The sequence below is a fragment of the Pipistrellus hanaki genome (assembly GCF_964339955.1).
Source record: "Pipistrellus hanaki genome assembly, chromosome: 2".
Lineage (NCBI taxonomy): Eukaryota > Metazoa > Chordata > Mammalia > Chiroptera > Vespertilionidae > Pipistrellus > Pipistrellus hanaki.
This window is the reverse complement of record NC_140504.1, coordinates 140,914,684-140,938,501: the sequence shown is the minus strand read 5'-3', so window position 1 is coordinate 140,938,501 and position 23,818 is coordinate 140,914,684. Positions and strand designations below refer to the sequence as shown.

At 42.7% G+C, this 23,818-nt stretch overlaps 3 protein-coding genes across 9 annotated transcripts in view; 1 reads left to right on the top strand and 2 right to left on the bottom strand.

The window, feature by feature from the left end:
- MCOLN2 (mucolipin TRP cation channel 2) overlaps positions 1-7,204 on the bottom strand; it is a 50,600-nt gene extending 43,396 nt beyond the window's left edge. Inside the window, exon 1 of one of the 3 annotated variants that reach the window (XM_084874428.1) lies at positions 7,014-7,204. In XM_084874428.1, coding sequence (XP_084730554.1) covers positions 7,014-7,090 — 77 coding nt within the window. In that variant the 5' untranslated portion in view covers positions 7,091-7,204. Of the gene's footprint in view, positions 1-6,201; positions 6,366-6,443; positions 6,472-7,013 lie in introns of those variants that run through there. The other 2 variants (XM_084874429.1, XM_084874430.1) reach the window with 2 other exon arrangements.
- The window catches only part of DNASE2B (deoxyribonuclease 2 beta), a 684,289-nt gene that overhangs the window by 442,524 nt on the left and 217,947 nt on the right, over positions 1-23,818 (top strand). The window lies entirely within an intron of this gene.
- The window catches only part of MCOLN3 (mucolipin TRP cation channel 3), a 29,086-nt gene continuing 19,060 nt past the window's right edge, over positions 13,793-23,818 (bottom strand). For 2 of the 3 annotated variants that reach the window (XR_014794169.1, XR_014794170.1), the window contains exons 7-14: positions 23,294-23,393; positions 22,722-22,834; positions 22,489-22,638; positions 20,398-20,499; positions 20,165-20,287; positions 18,340-18,546; positions 14,620-15,648; positions 13,793-14,349 (exon numbers count right to left, since the gene is read on the bottom strand). Coding sequence is in view for 1 of the 3 variants with exons in the window: in XM_084874427.1 (XP_084730553.1) it covers positions 15,514-15,648; positions 18,340-18,546; positions 20,165-20,287; positions 20,398-20,499; positions 22,489-22,638; positions 22,722-22,834; positions 23,294-23,393 (930 nt within the window). In the remaining 2 variants the exon portion in view is untranslated. Of the gene's footprint in view, positions 15,649-18,339; positions 18,547-20,164; positions 20,288-20,397; positions 20,500-22,488; positions 22,639-22,721; positions 22,835-23,293; positions 23,394-23,818 lie in introns of all 3 variants that reach the window. The other variant, XM_084874427.1, reaches the window with a different exon arrangement.

Here is a 23,818-nt window from a genome sequence, read left to right as displayed (position 1 = left end):
TTCAATTCTGATCAAGAGCATGAACCTTAGTTGTGGGCACATCCCCAGTAGGAGATGTGCAAGAGGCAGCTGATCGATGTTTCTCTTTCATTGATGTTTCTAACTCTCTCTCCCTTCCATTCTTTAAAAAATCAATAAATATATATATTTTAAAGTAGACAAGTCCTGGGGATCTAATGCACAGTGTATGTGTATGTATGTGTATATATATATATATATATATATATATATATATATATATATATATATAGACCCTAATATGCAAATAGACCAAATGGCAGAACAACTGAACAAAGAGTTGCTATAACATGAGTTGACCACCAGGGGCGCACATGAAACATGATGGGCATTGGCCACCAAGGGATGGTGGAGCAGATGAGTAGGGGTGCCAGACCAAGGTGGAGTGCTGGTTGCTGCCATCAGGGCAAGCCTCTGGTGGTTACTGAAAATTCTTTCCTCCTGCATGCCATGGTCCTGCTGGAAGCTCACACCTGCTGCTGGTGCTGGCCCCACTCACACCTGCAGCTAGCACCAGCCCTGCTTGCACCTGCAACCAATGCCAGAGCTGCCACTCGCACCTGCTGCCGTACCTGGCACCGGTCCTGATTGCTCAGTGCCATCAGTGGGTGCAAGCAGCAGCTGCTGGCCCTGATTACCCCTGAGAGCTTCTCCACCGCCCCCTGCTCCTGAGGGTCAAGAATGAAGTCAGGAGGAGAAATGCTGCAACTTTCATCACACAACAGGTTTATAAAAGGACAGAGAGATGCTAACTTGTAACACAACTCAGGGGAAGTGAAAGTGACTGCACCATAAAATCAGTTAGGGAACAGAAATCAATGATTTATATTACAGTGACCCATCAACTCCAGGGCAAACACATGGAATAAATAAGAGTAATCATGACTCTTATGAATTATTTATTTCACTAAACTATAGGAAAGAATGACCTGGATTTGTATAAGTTTAATAAATGGCACCGTTAAAGACCAAATATCAAAGGAAGTACAGTATTTGTAAGCAGAAAAACAAAATTTAGAATGGAATGAAAAGGCACCCACACAGCGGGCTATATGAAAGCTAGCGATGCTTGAATGGAAAAGTAAGCAGGACTTAGTAAGAAGCCTGAATCTGGTACTGTGGTGAGAAGTCTGGGGAAGGTAGCTGATCAATGTCTCTCCTCAATTTTTTTCCCTATCCCTCTCCCTTCCTCTCTCTAAGATCAATAATAACACATTTTAAAAAATAAATAAAAGTTACTTTCCTCATTGCCATCACTTAATTGCCTTCATAATTAAGATCACAATCTTTATTGAAGACTCAGTCTTACTTAACACTATATGTGTGTGTGTGTATGTGTGTGTAAATAATATACATGTAATTTAACATTCCTTTCTAAGCAAGACAAAAATCAGAAGCCATGAAAATGACTGGCAAATCTTAACACAAAAATTTGACTGGTAAAAAGGGTCTACAATATATTTAAACAGCAAGAGTTTACTATTACTTGAAGATAGCTCCAAATTATTAATAAGAAAAACACAACCTAATATAATAACTGGCAAAAGATCTGAACAAACCAGTAAACATTTAACAACAATAATAAAGAAAAATGTACATTTTGAAGGGCACTTGGGCAGTCCCTAGAAGAATATCTGTGACCTAGAAATCAAATTTCTATGGAATAATACTACAAATGTTAATTAAAATAACCAGTCAAAATGATGACTAAAAAATGTTCATTGTAACTTTGTATTGACTTAAGATGTCTGTGACATATTGTTAATTTTTTTAAAGTTTGAGATTCCATTTTCCAAAAAAATGTTGACATTTATATCTGTATTGTAGACATTTTAAAAGGCTAAAAGTATGAACCAGAAAGAAAAAAAAATCTTGCTACTCTCTCTGAAGTAGTATTGGGGTCATCTTAATTTTCTTCAGGTTTTCCATATTTTCTTAATTTTTTTGGCAATTATCATGTGAAATCTTGAATTACTGTGAGTTAAAATAAGCTATTTCAAAAAGATAGGGTCAAATAATATACATCAGGTAATCAAGTATTTCCCTGCCCTTAGTTTAAAAGTGGTGAATGGGTGGTGGAATGCAGAGACTGAAATTCAGTGTTTCCACAGCAATGACCATGTTGGCCCTAGGGTGAATGACACTGCTATCTGGTAGATGGGAGATTTTATTTAGACCAATCTCAAGCAATGCCCACATCAACAATAAAATTTTTTAAAGTAATAAAAATTTAACAAAAGTTTTTTGTTTGCTTGATTTTTTATATAGTTTTATTGATTTCAGAGACAAAGGGAGAGGAAAGAGAGAAGCATCAATGATGTGAGAGAATCATTGATCAGCTGCCTCCTGCATGCCCCTTACTAGGAATCGAACTGACAACCTGGGCATGTGCCCTGGCCAGGAGTCAAACTGTGACTTCCTGGTTCATAGGTTGACACTCAACCACTGAACCACAGTGACGGAGCAGGTTTTTTTTTAATGTATTCTAAATTCCTACAGTGGGCTGATTAGCTCATGGTTTGCTAATCTCTCAAAAGAGGAAGAGAGAGAGAGAGAGAGAGAGAGAGAGAGAGAGAGAGAGAGAGAGAGAGAGAGAGAGAGAGGGATCCAGTTCTCTGAGACTCTGGGGCAATTGAGCCCCAATTAAAGGAAGTTAAGCGGGGGGAGGGAGTCAAAGAAAGAAACTTTAGTTACCTTCTCAGCACCGCTCTCAGAACACAAAATCAAAATCATGGGCCATTCTACTCTGAGAAGCACCCAGAAGAAAAACTGTAGGGGCTTTTCCTTTCCCACTAGGGCCTCCCATAAAAGATGAGCATTCCTTGGGGAATTTCCCTAAAGAGAACCCGTGCTGCTAAGTTCCCATCCCACCACCTCCCATCCCCACTGGCTGTCTCCGGCCAGCAGGAAAGCAGAAGTACTGCTACACATACTGAAAGTCTAAAAGTGCTGGTTGTGAACAAGCCTCACCACCTTGGAAAACACATCCTGAAGCATCAGCCTTCTGGGTCAGAGATTAGAAAAACAAAACTCCGTTTCTCAGCAATACCAGGTTTCAAATGCAGTTAAAGTTGAAGATGATGACTGGAGTTATGGCATTTCTTACAGTTTTCTTTCTTTAACATTTTCAATATGTGCCCAGTGTAACAGGGTCATGCTAATTACAACTTGTAAGTAAATGTAAAATTAAAAGAAATTATAAATATATTTTCCCCCTCAAAACATTGACTGAATTTACCTTATTTTTGGACAGGCCCCCTTCAGTGTCAGTTGGGAAGTTCCTAAATTCACCCTTTTTCTAGAAATTCCCTCTTGTTGCTATAGGCAGTGGTTGGCAAACTCATTAATCAACCGAGCCAAATATCAACAGTACAATGATTAAAATTTCTTTTGAGAGCCAAATTTTTTAAATTTAAACTACTTCTAACACCACTTCTTCAAAATAGACTCGCCCAGGACTTGGTATTTTATGGAAGAGCCACACTCAAGGGGCCAAAGAGCCGCATGTGGCTCACAAGCCGCAGTTTGCCGACCACTGCTACAGGGGATACAATTTTCTTTAAAAGCCCACCATTTGGTGTCTGTAAATTCTTCCGTAATTACAGACACCAAAGATAATTTCCCAGAATCCTTAGCCTTACTAGTCACCAGTTATTGCCTGACAGGCATTTCAGACGGAAACCACCGTATTTATTCCAGGGGAGATGATAAGATCCAACCTTCAGAGGGGAAAAAGGCAGCAATCCCTCCAGCTAAGGGCTCCTCACACTAGGGAGCAGGGGGCAGGGGCCCATATGCGAAACAGAGAAACCTCAGCTGCAGGCAGGATGAGGAAAGCAGGAAGGAAAAACCCTCAAAGAACTGCCAAGGTAAGCAAATGGGTAAACAAATAAAGGCTTTAAAACACTTGATAGGGAAAAGAACATTGCAGTTTGACAAAGAAAATGCAGCCTGAGGATAAAATGGCTTTTCGCTATGAAGTCCGTAACAGGTGCTATAAGAGCTCAGCTGATTGCATTCTTCAGCACTAACGCTAGCCTCCAGGCTCCAGCTGAAGGTAACTCACAGTCCAGCCTCTGGAAGATTCCCCTTCTAATCGTCATAGCCCAAGGGGTTTTCTTTGATCACTGTTTTGACTTTGAAAATTGTCGCCAGAAGAAGCCACCTGTTTTAAGAACTGTCTTATTCTGGGTTTCACTTTCCTGTTAGACACCTAGCCAAAGAGATGAGTTTGTGAAGATGGTCGTCCCTGACTTGGTTCTGTATTCTCTGCCACTCACTTCAGAACTTCTCTCCCTATTCTTCTTACCAGTACTTGCTTCTTTGTGATATTTCATATAGCCCTGCTGGTGTGCCTCAGTGGTTGAGCATCGACCTATGAAACAGGAGGTCACGGTCAGGGCACATGTCCCAGTTGTGGGGTTCAATCCCCAGTGGGAGGCATGCAATGGGGGACAGTGGAGGGTATGCAGGAGGCAGCCGATCAATGATTCTTTCTCAGCATTGATGTTTCTCTCTCTCTCTCTCCCCCTTTCCCTTCCTCTCTAAAATCAATAAAAAAAAAAAATTAAAGAAGGTATTTCCTATGCATTATTTTGTTTAAAATAATACTTTTGATATGCTTCTTCGTGGGAGAAAAGAATGAGGCCTCTTTAAACACTTCATTGGGGGTTTATCAAATTGTAACTGCCAGAGGTTAAATAAAATTGGCACTATTATGGTGGCCTCTGCATGGGAATGGTCAGGGGAAGTGTGGAAAAGGTGCCTGGTGTTGAAAGGTCCGGGCCACGGAGCCTGGCTTATGGGAAGTTCTCATGAGAGGAGAAGGGAAGTTTCCTGGCAATGAGAGTTGGGCTGGCCTTAAAGCACGAAGAGGAAGATGAGCTTAAGTGTTGAGATTGCTGGGCTCAGTAGGAAGAAGCTATCAGATGCCCCTACCTTGTGCTGTTTGGTTAGCACATCACAAAGGTGGTTGAGCAGTTTTTAATGTGTGAAATCCATATCTGGCCTCTGGGGAGGAGATAGTTGGCCCTTTAGCAGAAAATATCAGAATCTGTGTCCTGACGTTTACAGCCTCTCCTTCCCCTCCCTCACGGACCCCTTCTTCCATTCTCAGTTTACAAAGACACACAAGCTTCTGTTTTCCGCTGGTATGGTACATATATTGTACATAGTATTTTTCAAATCTGGATCCCTTCAAAAGCTATTTATAGGCATACTCAAATGTGTGTCCTCTTGTGCTGTAAGAATGGGAACTTCTGAAGATTCTCACCGGATATGACAAACCCTTTAAGTCCTGAAGGAAATGTGCTAAGAAAAATACTGGACTTGAGGGGAAAAACAGAAAAGCAATAACACCACCATCAGCACAAACCTGTTTACCGATGTAAGCAGAAGACAGTGAGGGAATGAACCCTGAGTCAATTTGCTCCTCTCCTGATAAGGACAGCCCGTTCAGGAAGGAATGTGTATCTTCTACCCATCTGCCCCATTAAATCGACACCCAGCATTAAAGGAGATAGTTTATAAGCTACGTGATACCCGGTCACTTTGTTGCAACAAGTTGCACCCAAGTTATGTCTTCTAATTCAAAAGTGGCCTTTCAAGAATCTACAAAATATATGGCACATTTGCTTGGGATTAAATACTCCTCTGCACAGCCACCTGGGATCAAGCAAATCCTCCTCTGGACGCCTGGCCTTCCTTGCTGGCGTTAAGTCCACTTACCATATTGAGAGTGCCATGCAGGGAAGGCAGGGAAGAGTCTCTTCTATTTTAAGAAAGTTTAACGACCTGCCACCAGATTTGTTTTGCGAGCAGGGAACAGGGAGCCGAGGCCCCAAGGCCCCTCTGTACTCATCACGCCCAGACGCAGCCTCGCTGCTGGCTGGCTGGTTGCAGCTTTGACCACTGATGTGGGCCCCCCTGGCTGCGCCCCTGGCTGAACTGTACCCCTTTCATGAGGCAGAGGAATTGAGGTTAACCACACTGCAACCCTCCCACCTGAGGAAAAGGCCTGTTTGTTCCGGAAGGCAAAGCCCAGCCTTCTCAACTGGCTGCTAGCAGTTAACATAAGCGTTCCCGTCCCCCGGGCAGCAGGACGGCTATGCTATAGTCTAGAGACCAGGAGAGCCCTCAGGATTTCTCCAGGATACCTCCGACATCCCCAAAGGCGCAGCTCACCTGACGGTCACCCTGAAAACCCCCAGTCCTCCCTCGAGCTGTCTGGCCTGAGGCAGAGGGCAGGGCAGCCAGGCAGGCCCTCCTCCTTCCAAACTTTCCACGACTCTGGGATTCTTGGCACAGGCAGGTCGCCTTGACCGACCACCTCCCTGCTTTGGGCCCTCCAGGCACTTCTCCCTTCTCCTCCCACCCCACACCCCTACCCTCCAACTCCCACCCGCCTCCTTTCGCCCGCCTCTTACCCTCCTGCCGCCCAGCGGACCTCAGTCCCCGGCGGGCGGCCCTGGTTGCGCCCTCAGCGGGCGGGCGGGGGCTGTGCTCGCCCCGCCCCGGTCCCCACCTCTGCCCGCCGCCTCCCGCCCAGAGGTGACCTTTTCCCGGGAGACTTGTTCCACGTGTCCCGAGCCAGTCTCTCGGGGAGGCGGGAAGCAGCGAAGCGGCTCGATGGGGCCGGAGGTGGGCGATGGAGTGGAGGTGCGGACGCTAGAAGCCCGCGGAGAAAGAAGCCCGAGAAGGGGCGGCGGTGGCATCTCCTGGAGGGTCCGTGGGATGGAGGGCCCGTGGGATGGAGGGCCCGTGGGACGGAGGGCCCGTGGGATGGAGGGTCCGTGGGATGGAGGGGCCCGTGGGATGGAGGGCCCGTGGGATGGAGGGCCCGTGGGATGGAAGGGCCCGTGGGATGGAGGGGCCCGTGGGATGGAAGGGCCCGTGGGACGGAGGGCCCGTGGGATGGAGGGTCCGTGGGATGGAGGGGCCCGTGGGATGGAGGGGCCCGTAGGACGGAGAGCCCGTGGCGTGCCCTGGGTACTGACCTGCGGCCCGGCCCCCAGGACCGGGCTGGGGCTGTGTCCAACACCGGCAGGTCCAGGGCCTCCGCTCCGCGAGGCATGGCGGCCCCGGCGCCGCGGGAGAGGAGGCCGAGGGCGCGGCTGCACCTGCCTCGCCGCCCCCCGGCGCCCCGCTCTTGTCCCGGGCGCCCCGCTCGGCCCGCGCCCGCTGGCTGGTCTGCGGGAGGCAGGACCCGAGCGGCGCCTCCCCAGGGGTCCGGGCGCCGCGCTCCACTCCGCCCCCGGGCGGCGGGGCCGCGCACTCCCAGCCCTCCTGCCTTCCCTTCCCGGCGTCTCCGTTCTCGCCTGCTTTTCCTCGCTGGTGCGTGTGTCCATGCCCTCAGCCGTGTCCGTCCAGATGCGTTTGGGACGCCGAGGGCTGGACACTGAGCTGCACGAAGAAGCGCCTGGCCCGTCCCTGTGGGACCCTCACGTCCGCTGACAAGTTCATTCATTGCAGCGGGGTGTGTGTGTGTGTGTGTGTGTGTGTGTGTGTGTGTGTGTTTTATTTTGTTTGTTTTTTCTGACGTGCACGGTCACAAAACCCTGTGACAATGGCCCAGTTTCAGGGATGTTAAAAGTGCTGCCCGCGCGCAGGGGAGCGGAACACGAACCGCCTTTGGGTTGCGCGGGGCCCCTGCGGGCGCCCGGGGACCACGAGACCCGCACCGCCCAGTCCGGCTGCGGCAACCGCGGAGCCTTCCTCCCGCTGCACGAAAGGAAGGTGCCTGTGGGACACCCGACATGAATCTTAGAGAGGAGGGTCGAGGGCATCTGACCACACGCCCTGTTCCGCTGAGGGTGGTGTGGACTTGGCGGTTTGGACCCGGCGAGCAGGCTCCTTCCGAGGGCGCCCTGTATGCCTGCTCATCATGTCACGTGGTAGCGGCAGCGACTGCAAGTCCCAAGTCCCAGGCTGTTTGGGTCAGCAACTGTTTTAAAGGTCTGTGTGAGGGGACAGCCAGGGCAAAGACACTCTGCCAGGTGTGTGTATGTATGTATATATATTCTCCAGATGGAAGCAGATGGACAGACTAAGGTACATTAGAGCCTACACAACTGATTCTCTTTTGAAAATTACTTCCAATAGGCAACTAGGCAAAGATGCCTTATTTCAGAGCCCCCTTTCATCAGAGGTGCCTCCTGGGTACACACAGGCTTGAGGGATCCCGTGTATTAGTCACAGTCCCCGAAGGTGGGCGCAACAGCGGTGAGGTTAGGTTCCTTCTTTGAAGAAACGGAGCGGAAATGTCACAGCGCTGTTCTTGTGGGGAAGGTGGGGATTCCTGTGGAGAGGGCGGGGACTCCTGTGACGGAGGCGGATGGTGGTTTGACGGAGAGTGATGGAGAAGAAAAGCCATCATGAAGGGACAATCCCATTAACCTCAAAATGCCAGGGCACCACGAGGGACAATCATCCCTTTAGAAAGGGATGGTCAAGTGGGATAACGTTCTTTGTATGGGCACACTTCTCATTATAAGCCCTGTCAATTCTACACAGTAACGTATCAGCAAGTAGTTAAAAAGAAAGCAAATGGTTAATGTTGCATTTACTAAGAGCGTTTACCATGTGCAAAGGTTCTGCTTCAGAGATCCAAGTATTTGAGCGCTTACTAGGTAGGGAGATTGATTTACATATTTACCTCATTGAATGCTCAGCACTCTGTACTGTTATCTCTCTTTTGAAATGAGGAAGTGGTTTTGGAGAGGTTGAAGTTACTTCTCCAAGGTTACCAACAGAGTGTGTAGTATGCCCAAGATTTCTATGCCCTTGGTTGAGTCTCCAAAACGCTGATTCTCACCACACTGCTACACTGACAAAAGACATGATTAACAGCTGCTGCCCTTCAGCAGCTTTCCTGATCTGGAGAAGTTTCTGTAATCAATTGCACATCTGTAACAATCTATAAATAGCTGCACAAAGTGGAGCCAAGATGCGTGTACATAAATAGCCAAATGCATATGTTATCCCCAGGTAAAAGAAAGTAACTTCTTATAGAACCCTGTGGAGGGAAAATAATTGCAAAGTATTGAGTTATTTTAATGTGCAAATGAAACATATCATTGAAGCCAACTCTGATTTGGTAGGTCTGGAAGAGGACTTGAAGTTTTGTATTTCTAACTAGAAGTTACTGACACTGCTGGTCCATGCTCCACTCTTTAAGTTGCAATATTGAACTTGAGATCATGAGGGATTTGAGGATGGAGAAGAGGGAAGGAGAGTAAGAATGGAAAATACTTGAGGCAGATGACTGTGAGTATTACACAACCTAAAAGACATGAATTATTGTTTCTAGGTACCTAATCTAACCATTCTATCAGTAGTGAGTTAAATTACAATAGGCATGATGTTTTTCACTTTCAAAACTCAGTGCTGATGGTACATCCTTGCTCCCATTTCTCACCGGCAGTATGGTCATTGTTTTGTGCTATGATTTTGTTTCTTTCAAATACCTGAGCTCTGTTCTGTACTGCAAAGTACAAAAAGCTATGCACCAGACTCAAATCTGTAATGACCAGTAACCATAGAACGCAATAATTTTTTGCTTGACAGTGTACTATAACAAGGAATTTTGAATTTATAGACCTAGAGTTTCTCTAGCAGGTTGCCTTCATATGAAAGTTAAATTAATTTACAATGTTAAATCAGAATTTTTTTAAGTCTAGGAAATGTAAGACAGGCTAATAGTAAAAACGCATTAATTTTCTGGGATAAGATATCGAAAACATACTGAAAGAAATAGTGATAGAAAACTTCCCCCACCTGGGGAAAGAATTGGACTTACAAGTCCAGGAAGCACACAGAACTCCAAATAAGAGGAATCCAAAGAGGACCACACCAAGACAAATCATAATTAAGATTCCAAGAGCAAAGGACAAAGAGAGAATATTAAAAGCAGCAAGAGCTAAGCAGGTGGTTACCTATAAAGGAGCACCTATACGATTGTCAGCTGATTTCTCAACAGAAACCATGCAGGCCAGACGGGAATGGCAAGAAATATTCAAGGTGATGAATAGCAAGAACCTACAGCCAAAAATACTCTACCCAGCAAAGCTATCACTCAGAATCGAAGGTCAGATAAAGAGCTTTACTAATAAAAAAAAGCTAAAGGAGTTCATCACCACCAAACCAGAATTATATGAATTGCTGAAGGGGGTTCTTTCAGAAGAGAAAGTAAATAAAGATAAAAATTATGAACAACAAATACGTAACTATCAACAAGTGAATCAAAAAACCAAGGAAATTAAAAATAAAAATCTGATGAACAATATTAACTGTTGAATATAATATTGTAGAATCAGAGGTATGGAAGGGGAGTGAACTGATGATTCTTGGGGAAAAGGGGAGAGGGAAATGTGGGAAGAGACTGAACATATAAACTGTGCACCTATGGATGAGGACAATGGGGAGGGGGGAAAGGGCAGAGGGTGGGGTGGGAAGGGGGGGGAAAGGAACACTTGTAATAATATGAACAATAAAAATTTATTAAAAAAAAAAAAAAAAATTTTCTGGGATAGGCTGGCAAGAACAATATTTACTGTGAAGTTTATATGGAGAAAGTACGAGTAAAATAGGAGAATACTGCTGCCTTTTATTTACTTATTGTTCACATCCTTTCCAGTTTTTATTGATGTGCAAGCAGTCTTTGTACATTGTAGATATCAGTCCCTTGCCAGTTGTAGACATTATAAGTACTGTATCTCATTCAGAATTCACCTGTCTCAACTTTGTCCATGATGTTCTTCCTGGGATGGAAGTTCTTAATTGATATTATGAAACCAAAAATAAGAATATTAATCCATATAACTTATGTTTTTGCAGTCTTAAGAAGGGTTACTCTACCCCTAAGTCACAAATCTTTTTCTGCATTATTTTTACATTATTTCAGTTTTACCCTTCTCATCAAAGTCCATTGTACTTCAAATTTGCATGTGGCGAGAGGTAGGAAGGCAGCTCAAGTTTTCTATGTAACTAAGTCAATTTTCAGCAATTTATCTTATGAATCAGGGGTTAACAAACCTTTCTTTAAAGGGCCAGGCAGCTAATATTTTAGGCATTGGGGATGTACTGTCTCTGTTGCAACTACTCAACTCTGCTTTTGTAGTGTGAAGGCAGTCACAGACAATATGTAAACAAAAGATTGAGGACCACTGGCCTAGAGGTTTCTAGAGAATACCATCCCTTTAGCTCTATAATATTTTGTATAATAGTATTTATCAGATATATGTCTTTGCAAATAGTTTGTCCATTCTGTGGCTTGTCTTCTCATTCTCTTGATGGTGTCTTTTGCATGGTATCTTAATTTATTGAAGTCGTATCTCCCCCCCACAATCCTTTCCCCAGATTGTGCTTGCTGTTGCATCTAAAAATATCATCACCAGCCCTAGCCAGTTTGGCTCAGTGGATAGAGCATTGGCACAGACTAAAGGGTCCTGGGTTCAATTCCAGTCACGGGCACACACCTCGGTTATCAGCTCGATCCCTGACCCTGGTCTGGGTGCATATGAGAGGCAACTAATCTATATGTCTCTCTCACATCAGTGTTTCTCTCTGTCTCTCTCTCTTTCTTCCACTCTCTCTAAAAATGAATGGAAAGATATCCTCAGGCGATGATTAACAAAAAAATAAAAATAAAACAAATAAAAGTCATCACCAAACAAGAACATTTTAGTTTATAGTTCTTCATTTTACATGGACATTGATGATCCATTTTGAGTTGGTTTTTGTGATGTTTGTAAGCTTTATATCTACACTTATTTTTGTGCATGTGGATATCCAGTTGCTCCAGCACCATTTGTTGAAAAGACTATCTTTGTCCTTTGTCAAAGATCAATTGACTATATTTGAGTGAATCTATTTCTGAGTCCTCTATTCTGTTCCATTTATCTATTTTGCTATTCTTTCACCAACACCACTTTCTGGATGACTATAGTTTAATAGGAAGCCTTGATGTTGGGTAGTGTTTTCCAACTTTATTCTTCTCCTTCAATATTGTGTTGGCTATTTGGGGTCTTTTGCCTCTCCATGGAAACTTTAGAATCAGTTTGTCAATATCCACAAAATTTATCACTGGGATTGGGATTGGGATTGTTTTGAATCTATAAATCAAATTTTAGAAAAACTGAAATTTTGACAATATTGAGTTTTCTTATCCATGAACATGGAATATTTCTCCAACTAATTTTGTTCTTTCATTTCTTTCAAAAGAGTTTTGTAGTTTTCCTTATATAGATCTTGTCATGTGAGTCTTAGAATTCAATTTTTAAGGTTCAAAAAATCACCTAGAGTTTTTAATTGCTATTGTATTGAATTTATAGATTAATTTGAAGGGAATTGAATTTTTACTGTGATAAGTTGCCCGCATTCATGAATACATTATCTCTGCAATTATTCAGATATTTTATGTATTGTAATGGCGTTTTTGAAAGTTTCTCTGAGAAGGTCTTGCACATTCTACCTTAGAATAATTGCTGGATAATTTCTAATTTTTGTTTCTATTGTGAATAATTTATCTTTCTAAAAGCTTAAGAAGTTGTTAAATTGATCTTACATACAACAACCTTACTGAATATTTTAATTAGTTTTGAAAATTTGTGAATTCTATTAGTTTTCTATGTAGACCACTATATCATCAATTAGTGAGAATTTTATCTTTTTCCCCTAATCCATCACCTCTTTATTTATATGTACTAATTTAATCTGAAAATTGTATGTTGGGGCAAAAAGATTAAAATTTAATATTTTTTAAAGCCTTATAAAACAAATAGAAGAAAATGGCATCTAAATTGTTTAAAGAAAATGTGCATCAACAAAATCAAAATTTTTCTAAAAACAATGGTAACAGGCAACACATATTCTACGATAACTATTTTGATGTCTATAAACTCTTTTCCTTGGGATTTCTCTTTTGACTAATATGGTCAAAAAACAGAAGGCCAGTCTGAATCCTAAACCTTATGGATAGCTCCTTATTTGTAGTCCCAGTAGAGGGATTTAGCTGTTTCTGGTCCAGCTCTGATCCATGCAGCTACTGTGAACTATTTGCATCAGAATTATCTTGCATGCCTGATAAAAATGAAGAGTCCTGATCTCACCCTTGGACTTGAAAAATAAGAAATCTTTGCTGATATTATCTGCACATCCACAATTTTAATGTGATTCTATGTCTACAAGCTTGAGAATCATTATGTCAGGGGCAGAGAGCAGAGAGCCTGATCTCTAGACAAATGGACATCACCAACAAAAGTCTAATCGCCCCATCTCCTTCTTGCTGCCCCGTCTAGAAACCTGGTTCCTTCTTACAAGAACCTTGACATTCTTTATGGCACATACACGTAAAAGGAAACCATGGAAACTACTGGCCTGCCCAGAGCAAGCCATTGTACTGGTTTGAGGACAGTTCCAAAAAAGTCAGTGCTGTTTCTTTCAGGAAATAGTAGAGATACTCTCTCATGGTCATCCTTCCTAAAAAGTAGGCCCTGAAATTCATCAGGGACTCCCTCCCGCCACAGTAGAAAAGCTTGGAGAATCAGGAGACTCGTGATTAATTCCACAGCAGGAACATGACTTCAGGGCTAACCAAAACCCCAGGCCCAGCACTGATCAGTGGTTTTATGTTCCCTTTAAAGTATTATTGCTAGTCCAAAAATCTTGTAAGAAGTAAAAAAAAACCCCACATATTTATCAAATAATAAACACAACTTAAAATTCACATTGCATTCTAGTAAATTTTGGAAATGATCATAATACAAATATTACAAATAAGAAAAAAATCACCTAGAGGTTTAGGTTTTTTTATTTCTAAAAAACCAAAGGCACTACAAACATAGCTTATATTTGTTGTAATATCTCACATTTCAACACCTAGAGTCATTGTTACAGTCATGATTAAATAAAGATTGTAGTGTCTCAAGACTATCTTCATTTAGCCATTAAATCAAAATAAGAAATTGACAAATTAGTTTCCTTCAAAAAAAAAAAAGAGCTTGCTTTGAGAAAACCTTTATTGCACATCATTGAGTTCATTTCTATTTGAACAAAGGGTACACAAAACAAAGATTCATGTTCTGAAAATCCCTGAAATTTCGAATCAGCATTTTGTAAGGATAGGGACTTTGGTTTTGTGTCTTTTAAAGGCACACATTTCCCACTTATTTTTGAAATTTTGAGGAAAGCTGTTTATAAAATATTTTAAATGTGAGTTATGGAACCTCTCCCCACAGACAACAGTTCCCAACCCTAAAATGCCGCTTCTTTCCGAGGCCAGAGGTGCCTGTGAAGGGCACACAGTGCATCAGTGTTCGCAAGGCCACGCAAATACTATGTCTACAAGCTTGAGAATCATTATGTCAGGGGCAGAGAGCAGAGAGCCTGATCTCTAGACAAATGGACATCACCAACAAAAGTCTAATCGCCCCATCTCCTTCTTGCTGCCCCGTCTAGAAACCTGGTTCCTTCTTACAAGAACCTTGACATTCTTTATGGCACATACACGTAAAAGGAAACCATGGAAACTACTGGCCTGCCCAGAGCAAGCCATTGTACTGGTTTGAGGACAGTTCCAAAAACTGTCGAGGATTATTTTATTACGGATAAAATAATCCTCGAGGGATAGAACATGCATTTGAATGTGCTTTCCATTCTCATAAATGTATAAGATATTATTTCAACTTTTTACTTTAACACTGAAGGAGAAAACTTATACATGAATACTGAAACACCGGATCCTCTCGAGAACTATAAGAAGCATATAACAGTTGTCCTTCACAAGTACCGGATTGTTAGTGAGTGATGGTTGTTTCCTATTCTGGCCTGGTCTTACAAAGCAATGATTACTGGATATACAGCAACATCCTCTCTCAATCACAAGCGGGACCAGTCCAGGCAAAGTTTTCCATTGATGACACAATCAGCACAGTCTGAATCACTGTAAGCAAGAGGTTAAGAGTTCGAGCCAAGAGTGCTATGGAGCCCTGGCCAGTTTGGCTCAGGGGATAGAGCATCAATCAACCAGTGGACTGAAAGGTCCCAGGTTCAATTCTGGTCAAGGGCACGTACTACCTCAGTTGCAGACTCAATCCCCAGTCCATCAGGGAGATGGGGTGTTTCTCTCTGTGTCTCTCCTCTCCTTTCCTCTGTCTAAAAATCAATGGAAAAAATACCCTCAGATGAGGATTAACAACAAAGAGTGGCATAGAAAACACCTTCTAAAGCGATGGCAAAATAAAGAACGAATAAGAAGCCAAAGCTTTACTAATCAAAGGTAGTGTTGTTGTTTTTTAAATAAACTCAACATAAAGCTAAAAAGACGACAATTATTGCTTTAAAAATTATAAACCTAATGAGTTCTTAATGAATTATAGCTGTCAATTTGCTCAAAATAATAGTCTTCAAACATACTCTACCAGATCTTAAAATATCCATACAATTTCCCAACTCGGCTACACGTCATATTTTCCTCTAGAGCACAGATAAGCCTGAGAGCTACTTGGTACAACAGCAGAATATAGATCCTGGAGGTTCGTCGTCTAATCTGTACTTTCCCGAGTTGGGTAGATCTTTGCACTCTGATATAAATGTCCGAAGGTTGGTCTCTGGGAAGCCATCCTTCTGGTAATGCTGTGCAGGAGAATAAAAAGAATAGCTCTCATTAATGAACCCCTTGAAACAGCTTTTTAGTCCTAGTTTAAAATAGCTCATTTGGCAAGGGAGGAGATCTTTCTAGAGGACTAGTGTCATCACTTCCAAGTATTTTCAGGGAGATGTAGTCGCTAGAGCCACTCATACACTTGACTAAAGTAAACTGGGTCCGGGATTCAGCAGTGCCCTCCTGGCCTCTCTTTTGTGGGTCTGGTTCAACCCCAAACAAGCATGTTGATTCTGGGTCTGTCTGAGTCCTCTGTCCAGGAAGCATCCAGCCAGTCCTGCTCCCAGTTTGAGAACCTCACCCTACAGCTCATGACTTGGAGGCCAGTGTGTACCAGGCACCTTGGCTAAACCTAGTTCAGGCCACAAATGGCCCAGCTGATGCAGATTTAACACTATTGTTAAATAGCTAGGAGGGAGGGGCATACCTATCCTTCCTCTGCCCAGCCCTGAATGCTCCTAAGCTGGTCCAGATGTCTGGACAAAGGTCTGAGTGCTGTGAGGGACCTTTCCAGTCTGCTCACCCTTTGGGAGTCTCTCTTCTGGACAGAAAGGCTTGTTTAAGGGCCTCATATTTATACCAGTTTGGGGGCCTACTAAGGTGACCAGACGTCCCGCTTTTGGTGGGGACAGTCCCGATTTTTAACAATTTGTCCCACGTCCCCCGGCGTTTTAAAAAGTCCTGCCACGGGTCGCGGGACAAATTGTTAAAAATCGGGACTGTCCCCGCCAAAAGCGGGACGTCTGCCACCTTATCTAAGACTCTAGAAGGTGCCCTGACCAGAGAGGATCAGAAATAACTTAGTGTTCCCATTTGGAAGTGGGCTGGGCCCACGAAAAGAAGTTAACATCTAAACTGTGAGTCGCAAGTTGTGTTATGGAAAGTTGTCAAGTCATGTTACCCTTAGAGATAGTGGATGTCACCTTTAAATAACAGATAGTTCTCTGCATGCAGAGTGGGAGGTTTTTAGAGCATTATGGGGAGGGATTTGGGCAGGTACAACTACATTCTTCACCTTGGTGACTCTATGCACAAATCTGCCAAGCAAGCAGTGAGGACAGTCAGTTCCTGAAATCTGATTCAATGAGCATGAACTCATGGCCCTGGCTTCATGAGCAAAGTTTTCATAATCATCAAGTCGTAATGCATCAACTCCCAGGGGCCCTCTCTTTATCCCTGGTCCATCACACATCATTCCGACTCTCACACCCAGGAAGAAAAGTCCCCAAGCGCAAGTGCCTATGCCAGTAGTGTACCTAACAATACAAGGTTTTCAAAATGTAAGTCTATATAGATGTTTATTCTGCCTTTCTATATTTCAAAGGGCTTAAATAGATTTTTTAAAAATGTCCTTTGTGAATGATAATACAAATCATAACACCTTTTTAAATCAAGTTTCCAACTGGGAAAGGGACCATGCCAAGGAACAATGAGTTCAGTGAGAGCACACTCCAAATGAAGAGGTCGATTTTTCTTTATAAAACTGAATTTTAAAAGTTCCCCACCCCAGCAGCACCAGGGAAGCTGGTCCTGAGGTTAGCTGTGGCTGGTTTTGTTGCTTTTCTGAGCCTGGAGATGAAATACAACTGAAATCTAGGTGTTATTTCTAGGGAGGAAAGGTCAGGGGGTCCAAATTGCATGACCATCAATATGCTAGGAAGAGAAAAGAAAGGCCCCCCTGGGGCCAAGGTCCCACCCTACAATTGTCTTTTGTTAGATAAATGACAATATACCTGCCCAATGTCCTCTTTCCCCAAACTGTCTGTCTAGCTGCCTACCACAGAATGAACTGGGGAAAAAATGACCCAAGTGACGTGAGATTAATGCTATCGGTACCTTTTTTTTCTATATTATTAATACACTAGAGGCCGGGTGAACAGATTTGTACACAAGTGGAGTCTCACAGCCTGGCCTGCACCCTCTTGCAATCTGGGACGCCTCGGGGGATGTAGCAAGTGCCAAAGCACAGGGAGGAGCCCAAGCCAGGGCTGCATGCAGCTCCACTGTCGCTCATCCTGGCCCAACTGTGCCTGCTGCTGCCATGGCTATGTCCCCTAGTGATCAGTGTGCATTATAGCAACCAGTCAAATGTTCTTACAGTCATTCTGATTGTAATAGTCACTTAGGCTTTTATATATAGATTATTTCTTCTCTCTCTTTTCTTTTTTTAATTACTTTGTATTTTACCTTAAACTTTAAACTTCCATTTATTTCCATGTCCTTTTTCTTTTTTCAACTTTCTATTCACTTCCAGATCTCTTCCATGTTATCCCTTATGAACATAGGTCTATTCAACAAGTTACCTAGGAAATTGCAACTACTATGTCTTCTCAAAATGATAGATTTAATTTATATATAAATTAAAATTTTCAACTAGATTAATGTAAAAGAAAAAGTTTGCTACTCCAAATTCTGGCTTTCTGGAATGCCATCTGCTGTACTCACATAATACTTACTAATCCTTATAATTTTAATAAGCTTGTACAAAAAAAAAAAAGCACAATTATGTGAAGACAAAACTTCCAACATTCTATACTTCTGTTTCTCCTTCATTTCTTTTTCTCAGTATCTAAAACTGAAGTCCTTCTTCTCTACCTTATATTTTATTGTCACTCCACAAATTCTAGGAAAATGCTGCCACTTATCGTTACTGATGAGCCTACCTTGATTGTTTCATATGTATCAGTGATCAATGCGATGAAAAGACTTAGAATCATATAGACAAAAAGGCTGATGAACGTATAGAGGTAAATTCTGCTAAATAGCCAGACCAAGTAACTTTTTTGGTGCATTCCTGCAAACGTCGCAAACATATCATCTCCATTTATCAGAGAAAAAAGGCACTCGGAGACCAAGTTCAGAGAACGGAACTGAAAAAAAAAACAACAGAAAAATGTACTTTATTCTATGTTCCTTCCCCTGGGAGACTTCATTCATGACATCATATTAAAAACTAGTGGCCCAGTACACTGATTCATGCACATTGAAAGGACATTAATTAAAAGAAATATTTTAATATCACTATTTGCCTTTATCTATAATAGAAGTGTCAACCAAATTCATGATCGACAATGACAGCTAGAAACACACCTGTGTGACCGGCACCAGTGAGGCTTTATACGTATCATGCATGCACTAGTCAACTTAGCCTTTTATATATTCTATATAATAAAAGGCTAATATGCAAATTGACCAAATGGTGGAATGACTGGTCACTATGACGTGCACTGACCACCAGGGGCAGATGCTCAATGCAGGACCTGCCCCCTGGTGGTCAGTGTGCTCTCACAGGGGGAGTGCCGCTCAGCCAGAAGCCGGGCTCATGGCTGGTGAGTACAGTGGCAGTGGCAGCACTAAGGATGTCCAACTGACAGCTTAAGCCCGTGGGGGAGTGGGCCTAAGCTGTCAGTCAGACATTCCCTGATGGATCCTGGACTGCAAGAAGGCTCAGCCAAGCCCTCTCACAGCCTGGGACCCCTCGCCACTTACCATCTGCCTGTTTGCTGCTCCTTACTGCTCAGCTTGCTGCTGCTTAGTGCTGCCGCTGCTGCAGAGGCAGAAGAGGCTCCCACCACCGACACTGCACTTGCCATCGTGAGCTTAGCTTCTGGCTGAGTGGCACTCCCCCGTGGGAGCACACTGACCACATTGAGCATCTGCCCCTGGTGGTCAGTGCATTGAGCGTCTGCCCCTGGTGGTCAGTGCACATCATAGTGACTGGTTGTTTTGCTGGTCATTCCGCCATTTGGTCAATTTACATATTAGGCTTTTATTATATAGGATGTGGCCAGATATGCCAAGTTACCCTTTAAAACCAATCACCTGGAGTAACTACATGCATTTGCTTGGCGATACACACAACATATACAGGCCTACTACTTTTCCTGGGACAAGCAGCTGCTTCTTGCTGCTCTGTTCATAGGAGCAGGCTGAACTAGATACAGCTTATCTCAGGGCTTTTGTGAGACAAGCCTTATCCTCCCCTTTACCTTCATGGAAAGAGATCCTTGAGACACTTCTGAGAAACCCAGATCCCAATCATACATGATCATACTTCTCATTTTAAAGTTCATGCCACTTAAGATAACAGCATTATAGTTAGGACTATAAATCCGGTAACAAATATTCCTACAAGTTTCTCCCTCTACTGCTTTTTAAATAAAATCCCATTTTGAGACACTTTACCTAAATAGCCTAGTCTAATATATACTGATGAATCAAACTGACGAAACTTTACTTCGCTGGTGGTAAAAAGGACTTCACTATTTGGCATATTCCACTAAAGAAATTGAGGATGTTGAGTGAACCAATTCTTCTCTCAAGTTTGTCAGCCCATACTGGTTTATACACATGGCAATAGATATACTACCTTCAACATATGAAGACCGAGTCACAAAATAAACAGAGTGCATTTGAAAGGAGAAAACAAGCCACTGGCACTATGCTAAGAACTTCATGGTCCCAAGGTGACAGGCTGTGGATCGGTACCTTTTCGTGGTAAGGTCCCAGCACAATCCATCCACAGAAGCAATAGCCAAAATAGATCACAGCTGCACAGCAGCAGAACCTCATGACACTGGGCAGCGCTGCCTGAAGGGTCAGGATAAGGAGCTGAGAAAGTAAGAGAGGTCGTTAGAATCTTTTTGTCCTCCAGCCAAAGCAGCGCAGTAACAGTGAAAGGGGGAAAGACCGGCCGCACTGAGAGCCCTGAAACGTCTTACGTTGTACTTGTGGAAGAAACTGAGGTACCGGATGACGCCCAGCCACACAAGCAAGGTGGAGGTCCCGAGAAGTATGCTGCAGACATCATAACTTGATAGACTCTAAAACACAGTGGGGGGAAGTAATCAGAAATTCACATGAGCAAGAACTGCCTCTTGGGCAGCTATGAGCTGGTCACTGTTCCAGGGGCACAAACAGTGAACAGGCAAAATTTCCTCCATTCACGAAGCCTACCTTCTCATGAGGGGAGAGAGAGAACAGCAATAAATTCATGAACTCCTGATACATTAGCTGATGTGCAAAGGAGAGAGTTCAGGATAAGAAATGCGCAGGCGGTTGCATTTTAAGAAGGGTGACCAGGAAAGATTTCACTGAAAAGGCAGCACTTGAGCAAAGGCCTGAAGGGAGTGAGGAGCCAACCAACAAAATCAATGGGGAGAGCTGTCCAGGCACAGGAACCAGCAGGTGCCATGGCCCCGAAGCAGGAGGGCACCTGGCAAGATGGTGAGTCTGGCTGGAGTGAGCGATGGGGATAGCATGAAGTCAGAGGTGAGGAGGCAGGCAGTTAGGGTCTCATGGGTAATTTTACAACTTTATATTTATTCTGGAGAGAGGGATTTGAGATCTCGGAACAGGAGTGATATGATAGACTATTGGCTGCGACGGTTGAGCACAGATTATTAGAGGAGTGAGAAGGCTGTTGCAATAATATGAGTGAAAGCTGATGGTGACTTAGTGGTGGAGACGATGAGGTAATTTTTGAAGGTAGATCAATAGGATTTCCTCTTGGATTAGATGAGAGTGAGAGGGGATTAGTGAAAGGGAAAAGTTGAGGATGGATCTTATCTTGAGCAACTGAAAATAGTGGTATTTAACTGAGCTTAGAAAGGAGAAGCAAGTTTTGATCGTGGAGGTGGGGAAAACTTAGGAATTCTGTTTTAGATATGTTACATTTGAGAGGCCAAATAGACACTCGAGTGAAGATGTGGAATAGACAGTTGGAAATGTGAGACGAGTTGAGGGAAGAATTCCAAGCTGGAAACACAAATGTGGAAATCACTGGCATGGGACAGAATGAGGTCATTAAGACAGTGGCAGAAAATAAAAAATGTCCCAGTGCTATGCTTTGAAGTAGTCACTTTAATAGGTTGGAGAGATGAGAGGAAACTGGCAAAGGAAAGTCAGAAGACCAGCCCGAGATCTAGGAGGAACACCAGGAAAATTATATCCAGAAGGAAAAAAAAAAAGTACATCAACAAAGAGGGAGTATTGTCAGTGTTAAAAGCTAAAGGGTAAATTTCTTTAAATAATTGATTATTGGATTTAATCAATATAGGAGGTCCTTGAAAAGAACACTTTCTGTGGAGGGGCAGGCAGCCTGGTTGGAACAGATATCAGAGAGAATGGGAGCAGTAGAATCAGAAACAAGATGAACTACTCTGTTGAGGTCTTTTGCCATATAAAGAGAAGCAGAAAATGAAGAAGTAACTGGTTGATATTTTTTCTTTTTAGAAAGGAGGTAAAAACATGCTGAAGAGAATAACTGCATAGAGACTGGGAAATGGATGATGTACAAGGAAAGGGAGAAGCATGGTGAGAGGTGTGCCCATAAATAAGCAAGTTGGGTAGCATGTGGTACGCATATGGAGGAGTAGGACTTAGATAATAGCCTAAATAATAAATGCTTCATAACAGAAAAAGCAGGGCATGTGGGCACTGATGCTGGCCGGTAGATAAATGAAGTAGGAGTTTGTGGGATTTTTACTTTTTTTCCTATTGTTCTTATTAAATAGGAAATTAGGTCACCAGCTGAAACTGGGGTTAAGGCAGGGAGCTAGAAGTTTTGGAAGAGAAGAAAACATGAAATTATCATTTATATGATGGAAGTAGTGAACAGTCTATAACAATGTGGAATGGTTGCTAGGTACCATTAAGAGCTCATTGAGATTAAGGACACTTGAGATGGGTACAAATGAAAATTTATTGCAAATCTTCTCCCATTCTCCCTCCACCCCCCAAAGTTAAATGTCTATTCAGATGACTTATACAAAGCTGATACTAACAATGGCATACATAGGGGGAAAGTTTACCTTGGCTTGGATTTCCATTTTCAGAATTGATCCAATGATTGTCAATAAATCACTACTAATAATCATAATGTACCATCCATTGACAAATTCCATTCGCTCAGAAACAGAAACCTCCTTCTTATAATGGAGGAGGAAAAAATTGACAAATTCCTTTAGGGGAAAGAGGGAAGGCACAGTGAGTTTTTCTGTTGATCGAAACAGCTGTAACATTCCTAGAAAGCAACAACCCCTACCTGTTGAAGCTGAATTCCCTTAATCACAGATCGAAGGCACAGGATTAACGAAGTCAGGCACATCAGGATAACAAAGCCATCAAAGATCATCATGTAATGAGTGTTTCTCTGAACTGGAAGAAAAAGGATTATCTGTTTATGCAGTGGGACATTAATTCAGTGACAGCCACTTTCTTTTTTACTTTTCATTTTTAGCCTCGCTTATTTTAACTGCTGTGTTGCACACCACAGTATAGATGTAAAACACGATAAAGGACACTCAGATTGTAATCTGTTCTTCCCTACTGGAAACAATTTCTCAAGTCTTCTTTGTACTGGGAGGAGGGGGGATTATAAGTAATTTTTTAGTAAGGAGTGGACCAATGAAGGCAGATGGAGAAGGCAGGAAAAGTCATTTCAATTATTAATTATTTATGTATTACCTAGAACATGAGATAACTACAATGAATTGATCTACTTACAGAGAATTAGACACTCGGGAGTAGTACAGTTCTTTCATTTGATGCTCCACATATCCATGAGACCAGTAATTTAATGACCATTTTTGAAAACTAATAAAATGTATCAGTTACCTGATCCAGAAACATGCCAGTCTTTACATTCTCTGATGGAAATGTCATTATCTAAACTTATCTTAATTCTTCCACTATGGGCTTTATTGTCGAATGTTATCTGTGAAGAAAAAGAAGAAGGATCAAAAACATACCTATAGTTTTTGAAGCTACGGTACCTCCTTGCATTAATTAGGAAACAATTCTTTCAGTGGGAGAGGAGACCCAGTGTCTCATCCCTGCCCTATTGCTAACTCTGTTCAACCTTGGGAAGTTCTCTTTATTCCTCTGTAAAATGAAAGGTTTGAACTATATCTTCCACAGAGAACTTTCAGTCTCTAAAATCCTATGCTGCTAGGACAGTATCACAACCATGGAAACTTCTAAAACAAGAGAACTTCTCCCCTTTCCCATTCTAAGTACCTCTAGATGCCCTCTTGATATGAGCAAGGGCTGGTACAAACCTTCCAGTTATAAGATAAATAATCCATGAAGATGTAGTGTACAGCACAGGAAATATAGTGAATAATATTGCAATAACTTTTT